Here is a 20,406-nt window from a genome sequence, read left to right as displayed (position 1 = left end):
GAGGCTGCCAGGGGAAATGGTGAATTATTGCTTAATGGTTACAGAGTTTCTATTTGAGGCAATAAAAAGTTTGGAAATAGACAACAGTGATGGTTGTACCACACTGTAAATGTAATTAATGCCGCTGAATTGTACACTTTAAAATGGTCAAAATGATAAATTTTATGTTATGTATAATATACTACAATTTTTTAAATACCCCAAAAAAGTTAATAATAAGTAAATCATACTTGGTAGAACATTGAACATTTTACTTCAAGATAGATTTTAGTGATAGTCATTAAATAAGCACCAATAAGCGAAATACACTGAAAACCAGAAAAGTTTTCTTTTGGTTTCTAACTTTACAGTGGTATGATTTACTTCATAGAGAAAAATAAATCCTAGTTTATATGGCTTACAACCAGAATCAAAGAGCATATTAAATAGAATACCTGACTAGATCGTAACTTCTTATTTTCCAGATGGCTCTTCTCCTGTAACAGGGCCTCCTTCTTACAAACTATGGCCTCCCGTTTCTTTAAGTCTTCTTCCAGCTCCTCTAATTCTTGGCGTTGGTTCAGAACTTTCTCTACTTCTTCATCTAACCATTTCTTTTGCTCATCCAATTTCTACATTAAAATTCCAAAGAAATGTTATAATTTGTTTTTCTTCACCATAAAATTTATATGGTAATAATATAACTTCAGATTGACTAAAACACCTTAAATGAACATTTAAAAACTATCTGAAATACCTTAAATGAACAGTGAGAATAATAAAATAGTGTCTGTCCAAAACTGTCAAGAAATAAGTGGTTCTAAGTTAACATCTTTCTGTGTTGTTTTATAAGGAATTAAAATTTATTCCACAAATATGTTTGAGTCTGAGATTTTTCAGGCTGACAGTTTTCTTTATATTGAGAGTTAGTTCTGAGAACATGCTGGAAATCTTCTCTGTTACAAAGGTGCACACCTCTATCACAGCACTAATACTACTGATTGTTCTACGGTCTTTCTCCCCTACTTGAGCTCCTTGACTGATTGCAGGGACAGTACTTTTTGCCTCTCTAGCCCCAGTGCCTGCTCTACTGCCTGGCCCATGATTGGCTTTCAATAAAATGTTAAATGAATTCTTGATTCAATCAATCAACTAATGAGGTGAATAAATGAATACACATTGTGGAAGACATAGATGATGGCGCATGGAAATCCACTCCGCATTGTAGCCTGTCAACATCAAATAATTACAAAAAAAATAAATTGAGCTATAAAGATTTCCAAAACAAACATCTCAGTATTCTCTTGAGTTAAGGATACCCAGAAATAAGTACAAACAAAAATGTGAATGGAATGACTGTCCAAGATGAACTCTACCAAGTGCCCATCTGCACTGGGACATAGTAATGAAACAATGCCACCTAAATAACAAATAATAAGAAAACAAAGCAATATAGTACTATTTTCCAGTTCTTCTCAAACTTGATAAAAACTGTCCCTAGAAATCTATATTAAGACAATAAGAAGTGAATATGCATGAGAAAAAGAGAGCAAAGTGGCCAAGGCAAAGCAGGTCCAGAGCTATGTAGTTTTCCATCCAGACCTAGATAGTATGGTCCTATAAGCAACAGCACATCCAAATAATATTGAGGCCTAAAATAGCAGCTCTACAATTATTAGGAACAGGAAGCATATCCCACAGCAACTACAGAAATACTTTAGTTTTGTTATATCCAGCTATACCTTAGAAACTCCATATATGAGACCCTATGAAGACTAGCAATTAACTTAAAACATATTCTACAAACATTTCTTGACTGTGAGTGGGGTTTGAAAGATGAATAACAGATATTCTGTAAGCTCCATTACAACAGGAAAGAAACCAAAAAATTATGACGGTTGATAATAAATGTTGTATACAGCTAACTCCTAGGTACTATGTATGCAAAAATGGAAGGAGAGATCGGTTCTGTCTGAGAAACGGGAAGAAATGTCAGTGCCAGCCTCACAGAGTAGGCAATATTTTAGCTGTGCTTTGAAGAATGGGTAGGAGTCTGCTAACATAATACAGGTTTTTTTAGGGAAATAATAATAAATGAATGGATTTTTCTGCATTTGATATAATAAAGGTTATGATTTGTGCAATTCACTGTATCTTAGTAACTTTTCTGAAAATTTCTTATTTTGTCTTTTCTTAAAATAAATATTCCTACCACACAGTTCCAATTTTAAATACTCTCTTCTTATAAGAGAGCTTCATATCAAATCAATGTCCTAGTAAAAGCTCTTTGGATAGTCATATTGATTAATTTATAATCTTGTTCTTGTTTAGAGTCAAATTCTGGAAAATGTTGTTTTACAACATTAAAAAGCATGAAGGTTTTTGTTTGTTTGTTTTATTATTATTTTTAACCTGACATAATCAGTGCAAGCTGTGGGAATCTATTATTGTATTCATTTAAAATTTAGATCCTTAACATTTTGAAAAGCAGGTCTAACTATTCTATGCATTCCTACCTCACCTACTCCCCCACATACCCTTCCACCCAGAAATATTACCAAGCACGTCAGAGAGAGAGCTCTTCAACTAATTTCTAAAATACACTAGTAAAATAACTGAGAATACATTCATGTCCTAAATTTTACTATTAAAATATATAAGATTTAAGAAGAGAGAGCAAATAAATTTTTCAGAATTAAGGTGATGTATTTGCATTTGAGGGTAATTACAGTTTTAAGCACAGTAATCTTAAGACTTTTAGAACTGCCATTTCTAATTTCATAAAATTAAAATTTTGTTTCTTTGAACTTTGATATTAATCTATGGATTTCATTTTTTAAATGTGGCACTAAAACAATAGCTTTTTAATATATTATATATGGTGCATATACAATTTGGTTGTGCTTGAGTAGAGAGCTCTTATCTTTAGAAATATATGTTTCCAGGTGAATAAACCAGTCTTGACATGGGAATAAATACAATCTAGTTTTCATGTTTATATTCCACAACATTCAAATAAACCCATTTCTACTGAAATAAGAATATAGCACATTTCCAGATGGGAAATTAATTTTTTAATAACACAAAAAATTCACAAGAAATATTAGAAATTTTGTACTCGAGTGGCAAAGTCTAGTGTTTGAAGATTTTATTCAGAGTCCACCACTTTTTACCCCTACTTAGACAATCATCAAATTGCAGAGAAACCAGGAAACACTAAATAGAATCGACAAACCTGGAGTTGGTCTATACTTCCAAATGAACCTTTTCTCCTTTTCATCTTAAATGCATCAAGGTCCTCAGCTTTCAGTTTTAGACCTTCTTCCTGTTCTGTTTTTAACTGTAGTTCCTACAGAAAACAGGAATTGAAAATACCTCATTGCTTTTACTACATGGTCATCATTAAATATTTATGCAGATAATCATTTTAACATTTACTTTCTTAGGTGCAAAAAGAAAGAAAACGAGTAGATGAAGGTTGGGGCCATTTAAGAAGAAAATAATGTTAGCCCCTCATTCAAGCAATAAAATCTCACAGTAAAAATCAGGATTTACTAGAAAAACTAGGTATTTTTTTTCATTCTTTGCCAGTGTTACAAATTTGCATAACAGGGATAAGAGTATGAAAATTATAAATCTGCTCTTCTCTTCTGCCTTTCTGAGTTCACTACCTTCAGTTAGTCCACCCAACGCACCCATCTGCAATGGGGATATTAGAATTTATCACAGGAGAAATGTAAAAAGAAAAGTTATATTCAGTTTCCAGCATTCAAAAATCAGATTTTGGGCTTCCCTGGTGGCGCAGTGGTTGAGAATCTGCCTGCCAATGCAGGGGACACGGGTTCGAGCCCTGGTCTGGGAAGATCCCACATGCCGTGGAGCAACTGGGCCCGTGAGCCACAACTACTGAGCCTGAGCGTCTGGAGCCTCTGCTCCGCAACAAGAGAGGCCGCGATAGTGACAGGCCCGCGCACCGCGATGAAGAGTGGCCCCCACTCGCCGCAACTGGAGAAAGCCCTCACACAGAAACGAAGACCCAACACAGCCAAAAATAAACATAATAAATAAATAATAAAAATTAAAAAAAAAATCAGATTTTGCAGCATGAAAATAGTCTTTCAAGACTGATCATGGTCCTCCGAAGAGTATTTTCCAAATTCCTTTAGTTTCCATTCACATCTTAAGAGTCAAGTCAAGAGGGCCCTTGTGTTCTGCTGGGGTTTAGAGGCGATGTTGCCATCCACCACCAAAGCTTAGCAGGAATCAGGAAGGAGGCCATGAACTCAAAGTGAACTGGTCTGCACTGCTATTTCTTACTGGTCCATGATGGATAAGTACAGAAATTAAAAGTAAGTGTTTAGAACCTTTTACAACAATTTAACAGAATAATTTTATGTCTGTTGAATCTAATAATTAAAAGATAGACTTGTATATTTTAGTTTTTATTTCATTTTTCTACTAGTTCTTGTTTACAAAGGTATTGGGCTGTGACAAATTAATAATAAAATGAAAATTGTATCTTTTCCATAGGTAATTTCAGAAGTACTGATAAAAAGGAAGTAAAAGGGAAGTCTACCTTTTTCCAGCCCTGGAAATGGAAGAAAGGAGAAAAGAGACAGTAAAAAAGATGTGTGTCCCAATTTTCTTCTCTCTGAGTTTTGGCCCAGAAAGGGGATGATAAATAAAGGTATCACTGAGAGCAGACGGAGAAAATGAGGACTGCAGCGCAGAGGCCTCACACCCACATGGTTCTGCCCAGTCTTGCTGAAAGAACAGAGAAGTACGATCAGGAAACAGAGACTAATTGGACTCCTTGGCCTCAGATGACGAGGATCCTGAGTTGAGAACAAATAGGGGTCAGTTATTGTGGGGAATTGACCCCAAAACTGAAGGTGAGGACAGGCCACTGGGCTAGCAAGCTAGATGGAAGATAGTCTAGCAGGGATTTATAATGCCATTAGGAGATGAGATGAAGCCAAAGCACCTCCAGGCTCTAAGCTGAAAGTGAGACCAATCTATGAACTATACTGGCTTCACATCAAGTGCCAGCAGGGAAAGGTGAACAAGAGAGAGCAGATTCCAGCCAGTCACATCCAAGGACCAAATGAAACTCAGAAAGTCCCTTCCCCCTCAACACCATGTGATGCAATAAAGCTACACACCCGAACACCACATATACCAGACTCTATCTTTGAGAATCATGGGGAGGAAGAGGCCAAGAGACTGAATATTCTTATTCAAGAGAACTGAGAATTATTTGAAGGAAATGTTTAAACTATCAGAATAAGGTTTGAACAGACTGGTTATTTGGTTAGTTCCCATGATATTTCCAGAAATTCTTGTGACATGGTTTGGGCAGGGCAGGGTGGGAGGGGTGTCATAAGGAACACAGGTCTGCTATAGACTAAAGAAATTTTCTATGCCCACTTGAGTTGAATTATGAGTGCATTTGGACCCTGTTATATTTACTACCCATTAAATTTTCATGCTTCCCTAGCTCTAGTTCACAGTTATAATTTAGCCCCTGTCACAGTCACAGCAACTTCAGGATGCTGAAATAAAGGCACCTTATACTGGAGCTGACTACCTACTATTCTTATTCTTCTACAAATGCTTTAAAAGTGTACTGCAGGTGGTCTAATCCCCTCTTTTGCATGTTGCTCTAGACATTATTACCTTTACCTTATATTGTAATCTCTATTATAACAGTAAAATAACTGTCTACCAGGTACTGTGCTACACTTTTTACATCTATTTAATTATCCCATTTAATCCTCACAATAATCCTGTGAAACAGATACCATAATAAATCCCATTTTATAGATGAGGAAATTGGTGCTTAGAGAAGTAAAAAGCCCAGGTCACATTTCAGGGGTTCCCATACCTTTCCTTTATAGCTCATCCATAGTCTTCAGTTAAGAACTGCTGCTCTACGGAGAACCTATGCAGAAGTCATAGTATTCTCTGGAAATGGTTTAGTCAAGTGAAAAATGGAATGTTAGAGAGTTAGCTCCAAACAGAAGACAAGATATCCCTTAGGACTCTGAGCAGGTTTTGTTTTTGCATGAAGTAGTAGAAACTTCAATATATCTTTGGGGCAGACTGTTCCTTTTTCTGGAATACTCATTCTCCCCCTTAAATGGGTCATATTTCCCTAGAATGAAAGAAGGAACAAAATTACCCTAGATAAGAATGTAAAAAGTTTAAGTTACAGGCAGAGTTGCAGTTCAGCAGACTATGCATTCTGCTCAAAAGTTTTTTTCTTTTCCCTAAACATAGATTTAGAGAGTGCTATGTCTTGTTGGTTTAAGCCAGGGTTCATGAGAGATGAGAAGCTGAGACCCAAAGACCACAGGACTGACAGGCAGGCCTGATCCTCACACTGGAGGAAGGACAGCAACGAACAGACGAGGCTGTTGGCAGTGAAATGAGAATTGAACAGATTCAAGATATTTAGAAGACTCAATTTATAGGACTTTGTGGTTCATTGGATATGGGTAATGAGGAAGAGGACAGAGTCAAGGATGACTGCTAAATTTCTAGCTTACCCAACTGAATGCATTGAAATGTCATGTAAAGTACACTGGAAAACTATATTTTCTCCCCCATGAAGGGAGCAGGGAGGAGGAATAGTGGGGAGATAAGTAAGGGAATTCATCTATAAGACAACCTAATAAAGATGTCAATGGTTGGATATATGAATCCAGAGCTCAAATGGCAAATCTGGTATTAAGGATTAAATCTGGGAGTTGTCAGAGTTAAACTGCAGTCATGGAAAAAGACAAGGTGAGAGGTCACCCAGGACCGAGTATGGAAGATAAGAGGGCATAGGCTAGAGCCCTGAGTAATTCCCATAGGTAAGGAAATGATAGTGTAGGATAAGCTAGCAAAGACAAAGAACAAGCAATAAGAGAAGAAAAAACAAGGTGAGTATAATTTCACAAAGGCAAAGGGGGAAATATTTCAAGATGGAGGGAGTGGTGAACTATGGTGGATGCAGCTGAGGTGTGACAGAGAGAGCACTAGTGAACTGCTCAAGAGCTTTGAAGTGAACGGTACAGCCAAGACCCAGAAACCAGACTGGAGAGGAGAAGAGAACAAATGAAAGGAAAGGAAACAGAATCAAATACAGTAAACTTTCCCAAGAAGTTTGGTTATAAAGGGGAGAAGTGAGAGAGAGAAATATAAAGTTGAAGGAGAATAATTTTAGGATAAGAAAAGTCTAAGATGTTTAAAGAAAGAATCTAGGAGAAGAGGAAAAGCTGAAAATACAGGAAGAGAAAAAGACAAATGAGATAAAGCACGTAAGCGCTTAGCACAGTACTGACTGAAGACAAATAATAAATGTTATTTACTGCTATAATAATGATTATTACCATTATTACTAAGAATGAGTAACTCAAGGAAATTAAGAAAGCAATTCCATTTATAATAACATCTAAAATAATAAAATATCTGGGAATAAATTTAACCAAGGAGGTAAAAGACTAGTACACTAAAAATTATAAAACATTCTGAAAGAAATTAAAGAAGATTTAAATAAATGAAAAGACGCCCCATGCTCATGGATAGGAAAACTTAATATTGTCATGATGCCAATACTACACTTAAGAGATCTACATAGTCAACACAATCCATATCAAAATTCCAATGGCTGGGACTTCCCTGGTGGTCCAGTGGTAAAGAATCCGCCTTCCAATGCAGGGGACTTGCGTTCAATCCGTGGTCAGGGAACTAAGATCCCACATGCCGCAGGGCAACTAAGCCCACGTGCCACAACTACTGAGCTTGCGCGCCTCAATGAGAGAGCCTGTGTGCTGCATACTACAGAGTCCACGCACCCTGGAGCCCATGCGCCACAACTAGAGAGAGAAAACCTGCATGCCACAACTAGAGAGAAGCCCACATACCACAACTAGAGAGAAGCCATTGCGCCACAACAAAGAGCCTGCACCACAATGAAAGATCCTGCATGCCTCAACTAAGACCAGATGCAGCCAAAAAAATAAAGAAAATAAATAAATTTTTAAAAAGTGGATCTACAGAGAAAAAGCCAAGAACAGATCGTCGTAAAAGGAATAATTTGAAAATAAAAATTTGTTGAGTGCTGCTGTAAAAAAAAAAAAAAAAAAGAACCATGCATTAAACACAATTAAAGCATTAAAAAAGAAATTGCAATGGCCTTTATTGCAGAAACGGAAAAGCTGACCCTTAAATTCATGTGGAATTTCAAGAGTCCTCAAATAGCCAAAACAATCCTGAAAAAGTACAAAGTTGGAGGACTTACTTCCCAAAATCTACTGCAAAGCTACTATAATCAAAACAGTGTGTACTTGCACAAGGATAGACATATAGACAAATGGAATAGAACTGAAAGTTTAGAAATAAATCCATAAATCTACAGCCAATTGGTTTTTGACAAGGGTACCAAGTCCATTCAACAGGGAAAGAATAGTCTTTTCAATAGATGGTGCTGGAACAACTGGATTTCCAAATGCAAAAGAATGAAGATGGACCCCTACCTCACACCATATACAAAAATTAACTCAAAATGGACCAGGAACCTAAATATAAGAGCTAAAACCATAAAACTCCAGAAGAAAACGTAGGGGTAAATCCTTATGACCTTAGATTTGGCAACGGATTCTTAGATATGATACTAAAAGCACAAGCAACAAAAGGAAAAATAGATAAGTTGGAACTTCATAAAAAATGTAAAACTTTGGTGCATCAAAGAATATTATCAAGAAAATGTAAAGGGCTTCCCTGGTGGCCCAGTGGTTGAGAATCTGCCTGCCACATCAAAGAATATTATCAAGAAAATGTAAAGGGCTTCCCTGGTGGCTCAGTGGTTGAGAATCTGCCTGCCAATGCAGGGGACACGGGTTCGAGCCCTGGTCTGGGAAGATCCCACATGCCGTGGAGCAACTGGGCCCGTGAGCCACAACTACTGAGCCTGCGCGTCTGGAGCCTGTGCTCCGCAACAAGAGAGGCCGCGATAGTGAGAGGCCCGCGCACCACAATGAAGAGTGGCCCCCGCTCGCCGCAACCAGAGAAAGCCCTCACACAGAAACGAAGACCTAACACAGCCAAAAATAAATAAATAAAATTTTAAAAAAAGAAAAGAAAATGTAAAGATAATCTACAGAATGGAAAAAAATATTTGGAAGTCATGTATCTGATAAAGTTTAATGTCCAGAATACATAATGAATTCCCACAACTCAACAACAAAGAGACAACCCAATTAAAAAGTAGACAAAGAACTTGAAAAGACATTTCTCCAAAGAAGATATACAAATGGACAATAAGCACATGAAAAGATGTTCAATACCACTAGTCATTATGGAAATGAAAATCAAAACCACAATGAGGTTCCACTTCACATGTACTTGGATGACTACAATAAAAAAGAAACAGAAAATGACAAGTGTTGATGAAGACGCAGAGAAATCAGACCCCTCATACATTGCTGGTGGGAATGTAAAATGGTGCTGCCACTATCAGAAACAGTTGGTGGTTCCTCAAAAAGCTAAGCATAGAATTAGCATATGACCCAGCAATTCCACACCTAGGTATTTCAATTCCAAATTGAAAGCAGGCACTTGAACAGTTACTTCCATGCCAATGTTTATCACAGCATTATTCAATAGCCAAAATGTGGAAACAATCCAAGTGTCTATAAGATAAATGCAGAAACAAAATGTTGTGTATGCATGCAATGGAATATTACCCAGCCATAAGAAGGAATGAAGTTCTGATATATACTACAACATGGCTGAACCTTGAAAACATGATGCTAAAGGAAAAAAGCCAGATACAGGGCAAATATTGTATGATTTCACTTTTATGAAATATCTAGGATAGGCAAATTCATAAAGAGAGAAGTAGATTAGGGTTACCAGGGGCTTGGGGGGGAAGAGGGGAAAGGGAATTATTGCTTAATGGTTACCAAGTGTCTATTTTTATTTATTTATTTTTGGCTGTGTTGGGTCTTCGTTTCTGTGTGAGGGCTTTCTCTAGTTGCGGCAAGCGGGGGCCACTCTTCATCGCGATGCGCGGGTCTCTCACCATCGTGGCGTCTCTTGTTGCGGAGCACAGGCTCCAGACGCGCAGGCTCAGTAGTTGTGGCTCACGGGCCTAGTTGCTCCGCGGCATGTGGGATCTTCCCAGACCAGGGCTCGAACTCGTGTCCCCTGCATTAGCAGGCAGATTCTCAACCACTGCGTCACCAGGGAAGGGAAGCCCCCTACCAAGTGTCTATTAAGGGTGATGAAAAAGTTTTGGAAAAAGACAGTGGTGATGGTTGCACAACACCGAATGTAATTAATGGCACTGAGCTATATGCTTAAACAAAGGTAAAATGGTCAATTTCATGTTATATTATTTTATAAAAATCAATAATGTAATATACCAAAACTCACTGTATGCTTTACATGGGTGAACTGTATGATATGTGAAGTATATCTCAATAAAGCTGATTAAAAAAAAAAAAAGAATCAGTAATTTGGCTTAAATGCTCTTTTAAGTTCCCTTCCATCACTAAATTCTGTCATTTTTTTTTTTTAAGGTCTGAGAATATATTATTTTCCAAAGTTTAAAATCTAGGAAATCTCCAATTATGTTCCAAACCTTGGGTCTGGCTTAACATTTGAACAGAACAGAGCCTGGTACACAGTGCTAGATAAGTGTTTGTTGTTATTATGATAATTATCATCCTTCTCTTCTTCAAAAGAGCCCTACTGAGGCAAGTATGATAAGGCCATCTTAGATAAGAATAAACAGACACAGAGAGGGTAAGTGATTTTCTCAGTAAATGATCTAGCCAGGAACAGAGAGAGTTGGGATTGAATACATGCAAGCCTGGCTCCAGAGCCCAGGCTGACACCACTAGTTCCTCCCCGCCCCAATCCATTCTATAGAACAGCTGGGCATACAGGTCTGATCACTTTTCTGCACACCATGAATGAAATGGTACCATTTTACCTTGTACTTTTTTCTATGCTGCCGCATGGACAATGCATGTCAAAGCACTTTGAAAATGGCAAATCCTATTCAAATGTTAGATATTTTTTTAGAAAGTCAGCTTTATAAATTTGTGTTTTTGACAGCCTCAACTGAAGTTAAGATCCTAGTTAGAGAAATTATCACGGCACTTTCTTTTGGGAAGTCAAAGCCTTCAAGACAGTACTCAGAATTCAATAAATAGCTTTTACTATGTAGATCAACAAAGTTTTAAAGTGAATGAGGACAGCAGCCAAGGACAGGCCAAGGTGAGATACCTCACAAGCCAACTGAATCAAGACCTTGGTTACATTAGCTCTGAGACATTGAACATTTCATATTATGATTAGCAGGTAAGTATGACAATATTACTTTGATTTTTTGTTGATCCCGCTTAATTTCTGCATCCAGTTGCTTCCTTTTCTCATTTTCTTCTTGAAGTCTTTTTTGCAGCTGTACCTTTTGATGTTTCATGTGATCTACATTCTGCTCTAGTTCATTAGCACGTTTCTCATTTTGGATCGACAGTGATGCCAATTTCTTACTATTTTGTTGCTTCTTCTGTAAGACCTGGGATCATATGGAATATTTCAAAATGAAAAACTGCACCTCTCATATCCCTCCAGTAAACTTAAACTTTTCATTTAATGATGCAGGTGGGCATTTTTGCCTAGATTTTAATTTATTCTTGATAGTTTCACAACTGTTTTCTACATTTCTACTTTTACAGTCAGGCAAATATCATAATTTTCACCAGATATAAAGAATAATGAGACTTCCTGGTGCCGACAGCCAAACAGAACAAAATTGACATTGTTGCTTTTTTTATTGTTTTAATTTTAAAATATTTTATGTACATAATAAAAATTAAAACGATACAAAACTAAACTTATAATTAAAAAGACTCTTCTCTCAGACGCCTAATCTACCTGTCCTGTTTCCTGAAATAAAATTACCAATTTCTTAAATATTCCTTGAGAAATAATTTATATGCACATAAGTAACTTTATATTCTAGGTAGACTATTCTCCACCTCCCCTTTTTCTCTGTTTAACGTATCTTGGAGGTGTTTTCTCATAGATTTGTTCTTTCTATATGACTGCATAGTATTCCACTGTGCTCATCTTTAATATCCAGCTGCAGCCTAAATCATTAATCCCTGAGTTAAGATGATCAGAAATGATACCATTTTCCCTGAGTGACCAACCATTGTAATTACTATTTTAATTACCTTAAATAAGGCTTTTCCTCTCTAGGTAAAGTTATCCATAGACAGCATTAAAATTTTTTGAAGAGTTTACTAATATAAAATACCAGAGTGTTTCAATTTAATCCTGATCAAACAAGCAAACATATATTAGATTTGTATGCTGTACTTTAGCACTGCACTAAGTAAGTACCTCTTACGTGACATAAAAAAGTTAAGGTGAAGTCATTTGTAAATTATGCAGACTACAATTATTTCCTTTATCTTGGTGATAAATTGTTGACATAAACACATTTTGTTTTAATTAAACTAAGTATTCACAGAGGCATTGTAGCTTAGAGCAGCGCTACTCAAAATGTGGTCTGTGGACCGGTACCACTCACAGACTGTTGTCAGCCTGCACCATGAAGCACAATATTAGATTCAGCTGATGATGTTTTCATGCAAGACTCTGTTGATGAGAGACGCTGTGCTCCCATTTACCTTTATCTCACTGCAGACCAATAATGAACAATCTGCAGATGGACTACTTTGAGTACTACTAGCTTGGAGGCCACAGGACTCTGCAGTTTCCCATGCCTGGATTTGGACCCTGGCTTTGTCACTTATTTTTGACAGTATTGCAATACTGGAGCAAAAAATGTTAATACTAGAATTTTAGTGTCTTTTCCACATGATATTGAAAATATCAGTATAAGTACTGATAATCTTATTTAAAAGTGAGACAGGTTGTCATTTGCACTTATTCCACAGATGCTCAAACGTGCACCTCTGTTAGCATTAAACAGAGCATATAATGCAGCATATAATGCTATATATATCTAAAGACAAAGAATACAGATTTTAGATTTTTTTAAATTAAAACAAATTTTTTAAGTTTTAAAAACTAAAATAACTTCATTATACCAATAAAACCACTAGTATTTCAATATGTTAAAATGGTATGAAATGTTAGAGTACTGAAAACCATTATTATCATCACAATTATGTGACTCTGAGTTATTTTACCTTTGTAAACCTTAGCTTCCTCATTTGTAAGAGTGTAAAAATACCCACTTCAAAGGATTAAATAATACATACAAAACATCTAATATGTATATAGCACTTGGTAGACACTTAACTATCACACTTCTTCTCATCCCCACCACCTTATCATCTTTAGCATCCCCATCCCTATCAGTCGTGCATGCATACGGCAAAGGCACAGAAATCTCTAAAACTATGTGGGACACTTCTTTCAGTCCTCCGTCTATGAGACGTTTCTTTTGAATTTAATTAAGTTCTTTCCTTTCCTCATCAGTACCCTCAGCAGAAAAAGATACACAACAAGAAACATGGAAAACAAAAAGAACATGATAATTCAAACCCTATTAATAATCTTTCATTTAATCTTTTAATCACAACCATAAAAATAATCTTTGCTAAATCCACACACAAGGCTTAAGCTATAGATTTATATGGTAAATATAATAACCTTCTTAGAAAAATAATAATTTTGGCTATTTCAAGAAAACTGGAAAAAACACAAACACGTGAAGATTAAACAATGTGCTACTAAACAGCCAATGGGTCAACAAAGAAATCAAAGGGGAATCAAAAAATACCTTGAGACAAATGAAAATGGAACCACAACTGTCCAAAATCTATGGGACACAAAAAAAGCAGTTTTAAGAGGGAAGTGTACAGTGATACAGGCCTTCCTCAAGAAACAAGAAAAATCTCAAATAAACAATCTAACATTACACCTAAAGGAACTAGAAAAAGAAGAACAAGCAAAGCCCAAAGTTAGTAGAAGAAAGGAAATAAAAAAGATCAGAGAAGAAATAAATGAAATAGAGACTAAAAAAAACAATAGAAAAGATCAGTGATACTAAGAGCTGGTTTTCTGAAAAGATAAATAAAATTGACAATTTAGCCAGACTCAGCAAGAAAAAAAGAGAGGGCTCAAATGAATAAAATCAGAAATGAAAGAGAAGTCACTACTGATACCACAGAAATACAAAGGATCATAAAAGAGTATGATCAGGGGCTTCCCTGGTGGCACAGTGGTTAAGCATCCACCTGCCAATGCAGGGGACACGGATTCGAGCCCTGGTCTGGGAAGATCCCACATGCTGCGGAGCAACTAAACCCATGTGCCACAACTACTGAGCCTGAGCTCTAGCCTGCGAGCTACAACTACTGAGCCCACGTGCCACACCTACTGAAGCCCGCGCGCCTAGAGCCCATGCTCCACAACAAGAGAAGCCACCGCAATGAGAAATCTGTGCACCACAACGAAGAGTAGCCCCCACTCACTGCAACTAGAGAAAGCCCGTGTGCAGCAATGAAGACCCAACGCAGCCAAAAAAAAAAAAAAAAAAAGAGTATGATCAACAATTATATACCAAAAAATTGGATAACCTAGAAGAAATGGATAAATTCCTAGATATACACAGTCTTCCAAGACTGAATCATGAAGAAATAGAAAATCTGAATAGACAGATTACCAGTAAAAGATCGGTTCTTACTTATTAATATTGAGTATAAGAATTACAATCAGAACTGAAGGTAGGATAACCTTTCTGCCCATGGACGCCGCCGAGTAAGCACCATTGAAGTCTCCCCCCTCTACTGCTGTCGTGTCTAAGTCAGTCTCCCAAAGAGCCCGAACAGCTGCTGAAGCTCTTCATCAGACGTTTGACTTTGAAACAACCGATGAGAGTCTGAGGAGCCACTCTGAGCAATGGGGAACGCTCACAGACTCTATGGTAATGAGGGATCCAAACACCAGGCGCTCCAGAGGTTTCAGGTTTGTCACGTATGCCACTGTGGAGGAGGTGGATGCGGCCATGGATGCAGGGCCACACGAGGTGGATGGAAGAGTTGGGGAACCAAAGAGGGCCGTCTCAAGAGAAGATTCTCAAAGACCTGGCGCCCACTTAACCGTGAAAAAGATTTTTGTTGGTGGCATTAAAGAAGACACTGAAGAACATCACCTACGAGATTATTTTGAACAGTGTGGGAAAACTGAAGTGATTGAAATTATGAATGAGGCAGTGGCAAAAACAGAGGCTTTGCTTTCGTAACCTTTGATGACCATGACTCCGCATACAAGACTGTCATTCAGAAATGCCACACTGTGAATGGCCACAACTGTGAAGTAAGGAAAGCCCTACCTAAGCAACAGATGGCTAGTGCTTCATCCAGCCAAAGAGGTCGAAGTGGTTCTGGAAACTTTGGTGGTGGTCGTGGAGGTGGTTTTGGTGGGAATGACAACTCTGGTCGCGGAGGAAATTTCAGTGGTCGAGATGCCTTTGGTGGCAGCCGTGGTGGTGGGGGATATGGTGGCAGTGGGGATGGCAGTAATGGATTTGGTAATGACGGAAGCCATTTTGGAGGTGGTGGAAGCTACAATGATTTTGGCAATTACAACAATCTTCAAATTTTGGACCCATGAAAGGAGGAAACTTTGGAGGCAGAAGTTCTGGCCCCTATGGTGGTGGAGGCCAATACTTTGCCAAACTGTGAAACCAAGGTGACTATGGTAGTTCCAGCAGCAGCAGTAGCTATGGCAGTGGCAGAAGGTTTTAATTACTGCCAGGAAACAAAGCTTAGCAGGAGAGGAGAGCCAGGGAAGTGACAGGGAAGCTACAGGTTACAACAGATTTGTGAACTCGGCTAAGCACAGTGGTGGCAGGGCCCAGCTGCTACAAATAAGACATGTTTTAGACAATACTCATGTGTATGGGCAAAAAAAACTCAAGGGCTGTATTTGTGACTAATTGTATAACAGGTTATTTTAGTTTCTGTTCTGCGGAAAGTGTAAAGCATTCCAACAAAGGGTTTTAATGTAGATTTTTTTTTTTGCACTCATGCTGTTGATTACTAAATGTAATAGTCTGATCATGACGCTGAATAAATGTCTTTAAAAACAAAAAAAAGGACTGAAGGTAGGATATAAACCTATGAAATTATAAATAAATTTCAAAATAATCATAAAGGAAAGCTCTTAATTGTTTTGTTCTACTAACGTTTTGTTAAAATGAGTATTTTTTTTTTAATTTATTTTATTTATTTTTGGCTGTGTTGGGTCTTCGTTTCTGTGCAAGGGCTTTCTCCAGTTGTGGAGAGCGGGGGCCACTCTTCATCGTGGTGCGCAGGCCTCTCACTGTCGCGGCCTCTCCCGTTGCGGAGCACAGGCTCCAGACACGCAGGCTCAGTAGTTGTGGCTCACGGGCCTATACGCTCCGCGGCATGTGGGATTTTCCCAGAGCAGGGCTCAAACCTGTGTCCCCTGCATTGGCAGGCAGACTCTTAACCACTGCGCCACCAGGGAAGCCCAAAATGAGTATTTTGTTAGACGTCGCAGCCTTAATTTAACGGTCAAGAAATAAAAAAAACTGATCGCAAGACTCTCTGAGGTGAATTGCTAAGGGAAAATATGTATTCTGAAGGAAAGTGCAAAGTGTCAAGTCATGTTATTTTAACTTGGTGTTGACTTGAGAAGCTACTTAAGTAAAAAAAAATTTTAATGGCGATGTGCAGATGTTTGAGATGGCATTAAAAACCCTTGAAGAAGGGACTTTTTTGCTCTGTTCACTTCTACATCCCCACCTAGAATAGGACCTGGCACACAGGAGGTGTGCGGTGAACACTTATCTTGTTGAAAGAAAATAACTGTGGCAGTTTCAAAAATAGATAACTAATGCTCTAACTAGGTTAACTACAATTCCATTCTATGTACAGTGGAAACAATATGAAAGCAATAGATTATGAATCAGGGACTTCCCTGGTGCTCCAGTGGTTGAGAATCCATATTGCAATGCAGGGGACGCTGGTTCGATCCCTGGTCAGGGAACTAAGAACCCACATGCCGTGGGGCAACTAACCCTGCATGCCACAACTACAGAACCTATGCACTCTGGAGCCCTCACACCACAACTACTGAGCCTGCACATTCTGGAGCCCACACGCCACAACTAGAGAGCCTGCACACCGCAACTAATGAGCCTGTGAGCTGGAGAGAAGCCTGCGCACCACAGTGAAGAGCCCGCATGTCACAACGAAAGATCTCACATGCTGCAGCTAAGACCCGACACAGTGAAAAAATAAATAAATAAATAAATAAAATATTTTTAAAAATAGATTATGAATCAAAAGAACTGGAAAAGGCATTTTAGTAAATTCATTATAAGCAAACTAACAAAGCACTCTGACTATACCAAAAGCATCTGGGAACAGCTTCATACACAAAATCTCTCTATAATGGAATATTTCTCAAAGAATAGAATTTTTTAACTGTAGCTATATTTGAGGTTATAGCAAAGTCCAGCATTAGGAAATTAAGAATAAGATGTAGTACTCAAAGTTATTAACCTTTCTTAAACCAATCAGTTATGATTTCAGAAAACTGTCTGAAACAGTTATCATATTTGTTGAGTGTCAAGAAAGTGCTATATACATACCAGATGTTTTATATATATTATTTAATCATTAGTTAATCTTTTATCCTTCAGAAAAGGACACTATTTCTGTGGTTATCTTTATTTCTCACCATGTGGTTTTTGATAAAAAGATTAAAATAATACACTTCCTGAATGAAGAAATATACTACCCAGACTAAAATTATGTAAACCCACCAGCATACTGGAAAAGAAAACTTGCCGTCCAGTTCCTCCCGCTAGTAAAAACTGAATCCTCCTTCTTTCCTAACTAGGTACAAGAATCCTCAAAATCAGGAAGCCTTAAATAAGTTTTCTCAATTATATTTTTTAAATTACCTGGACTCTTAGCTTCGCAGCATCCATCTTCTTACGAAATTCCTTCTGTAATTTTACCTTCAAAGCAACATCAGAAAGATCTTTGTTTTCCAGTTCCTCTAGCTGTTTTTGCGTTTCAGTTAATTCCACTTTCGCCTGTTCTGCTTCATGTTCAAGTTTTGTTACTTTCAGAGAATACTGTTTGCTTACGGACTTGACATCATTACCTTCATAATAATAATAATAGTAATAACAATTATAAATTATGTTTAAAAACTAAGTAAAACACCAAAAACATAAAATTTCCCTACTCTTAAAAAGATGGGCAGTAACTATTTAAGGCATAGCATTAAAAATCCAGCTGTCCCTCCCATCCCCATCAAACACAACTTGCCACCTGTCCTTTTAATAATTAGTTCCTTAATGACTGTCCCCATCTGGTGCCATTCTATCTTCTCCCTGGTTCATCTTTTGTTCTGAATTTGCAGTTTACCTTTGCTGGCATCAAACTTCAGTTAAAAGGTATTTGGGGTGACTCATTGGCCTCTTGCTTACTACACTTCGTCTTCCTACCACCCATAATCTGTCTCCGAATTCTTTTCTTTTACTATTATGAAAATTTTTCAACATATCAAAAGTAGAGAAATAATATAATGAAAGTCCATCACCCAGATTCAAAAGTTATCAAGATTTTGCCACAGCTACTTCATCTATACCTTTTTTCTTCTTTAATTTACTTAAAAACTTTAAAGCAATCCCAGATATAATGTCATCACCTATGTATACTTCAATAAGCATCTAAACAGAATATGGAAATAACCAAAAAGTCATTATCACACCTAACAATGCTAATACCCACCAGTTCCTATTCAGACTTCCCCAACTGTCTCAAAATGTCTTTTACAATTAGTCTATTTTAATCACAATCCAAACAAGGTCACAGTACATCTTATTGTTATGTTTCTTAAGAATCCTTTAATATAGAGCTGGCCCCCTCTCCTTTTTCATTTCATTTGAACTTGTTAAAGATAAATTTTTTTAAAATGCTTTTCTTACGAATATTTAGAACATAGAGAAAAATAGAATATAGATATTTCTATATCTCTTTTCATTCTAAGCCCAGCTACTGACCCTAAGAATTTTGTTCTGATTTATTCTGAATAGTCAACTGTCCTGAACCAGACTGGCAAACTAGTGGTGGTGGGAAGTAAGAGTCTAGAGGTCATGGGGTGAATAATCACCAGGACATGTTGTTATACTAGTATACTGTAAAGCTCTTAATTTTTTAATAAAGGGAGTTATTGAACTAAATGCACTGTAAGTTGTCTTCTGGCTCTACAATTCTATGATTTCAACTAACTTCAAAATACCTATGACAACAATGTTTTAATGAATCTATGACCCCATAAATTGTTTAACACGCCAATATTTTATGAACCACTAAGGAAAAAAAAATACAGTACCAATTACACCATGACAAAATGCAAAAATGTCACTGATTTTTAAGATGCATCCTGATTTCAGAGATATTAAAATGTGAAAAAAGTGTGTATTAAAATTGATGGAATACAGTATAATTGTCATTGTTATTAATTTTGGCTGAAGTAGCTACTGTTTGGGGAAGTCTTCAGTGAGAGGACTTTGAAAAGTAAGTACACATTGACCCTTTTGCTAATCACCATTTCTAAGGGTCTTTAGGAAAGCTCCAAACTGCCCTTCGTTCTAATGAACAAGAAGAGGACCTTCTCTGTTTAAGGTCAGGTATCCTCTATTTTAAGGCAACCAGGATGGGTATACCAGGCTACAAAAGTGTGCTTGTTTAGTTAGATATCCCATGGTGGGATAACCTATATGAAAGAAAATCGTTTATTTCAGAGTGGTAAATATCCTCAATTTCTACACTCACTATCCTAAAATCATGGGGATGGAGAAGCTATTTAAACCCCTAAACCATTTCCTAGATACTCCTAAGAGAGGTTTACTGGCATTGATCCTGCCTATGAGGAAGGAGAATGGTCAAAATCAAACATCTGGGATAACTGGAGCTGGGACGATGCATAGCCCATACACCACTAGGAATGAGAAAGGAAAACGCTTTGGACAGCAGCTAGAGGAGAGGAAGTTGAGAAAGGAGGACCGACAGCCAGAAAGCAAGCTTGCAGGAAAGAGGAGGGAGAGGCCAGGCAGGTTTCTCCTTGCTGGCAGAGGATTTGGGACCCACAATTCGTGTAGTTTGAGTGTGATTATAGTCTTGGGCTTGAAGAAGAGGAGGATAGTATTTCCTTCAGTTTCCCCAAATGTGACCAGAGTTGTTTTGCATTGAAATTGGGGGAAAGAAACGCTAGTGTGTCTTATTCCTTCAGTTCTTTACTGAATTTCAGAGTAGTCAAGGCTTACACTTTGAGTGTATTAGTGAGGGGAACCCAAAAAGCTTGAGATGTGCATTTTAGGGCAAGCCTAATGGAGTTGGAGGGTGA

At 37.5% G+C, this 20,406-nt stretch overlaps 1 protein-coding gene across 11 annotated transcripts in view; it reads right to left on the bottom strand.

The window, feature by feature from the left end:
- The window catches only part of KIF27 (kinesin family member 27), a 99,678-nt gene that overhangs the window by 38,300 nt on the left and 40,972 nt on the right, over positions 1-20,406 (bottom strand). For 10 of the 11 annotated variants that reach the window (XM_057548773.1, XM_057548774.1, XM_057548772.1 and 7 more), the window contains 4 exons: positions 17,951-18,156; positions 11,354-11,551; positions 3,215-3,328; positions 435-611 (listed from right to left, as the gene is read on the bottom strand). In XM_057548773.1, the coding sequence (XP_057404756.1) occupies positions 435-611; positions 3,215-3,328; positions 11,354-11,551; positions 17,951-18,156 (695 nt within the window). The remainder of the gene's footprint in view (positions 1-434; positions 612-3,214; positions 3,329-11,353; positions 11,552-17,950; positions 18,157-20,406) is intronic. The other variant, XM_057548776.1, reaches the window with a different exon arrangement.

The sequence above is a fragment of the Balaenoptera acutorostrata genome, chromosome 6 (assembly GCF_949987535.1).
Source record: "Balaenoptera acutorostrata chromosome 6, mBalAcu1.1, whole genome shotgun sequence".
In the NCBI taxonomy this organism is placed as follows: Eukaryota; Metazoa; Chordata; class Mammalia; order Artiodactyla; family Balaenopteridae; genus Balaenoptera; species Balaenoptera acutorostrata.
This window is presented reverse-complemented; position numbering and strand designations above follow the sequence as displayed.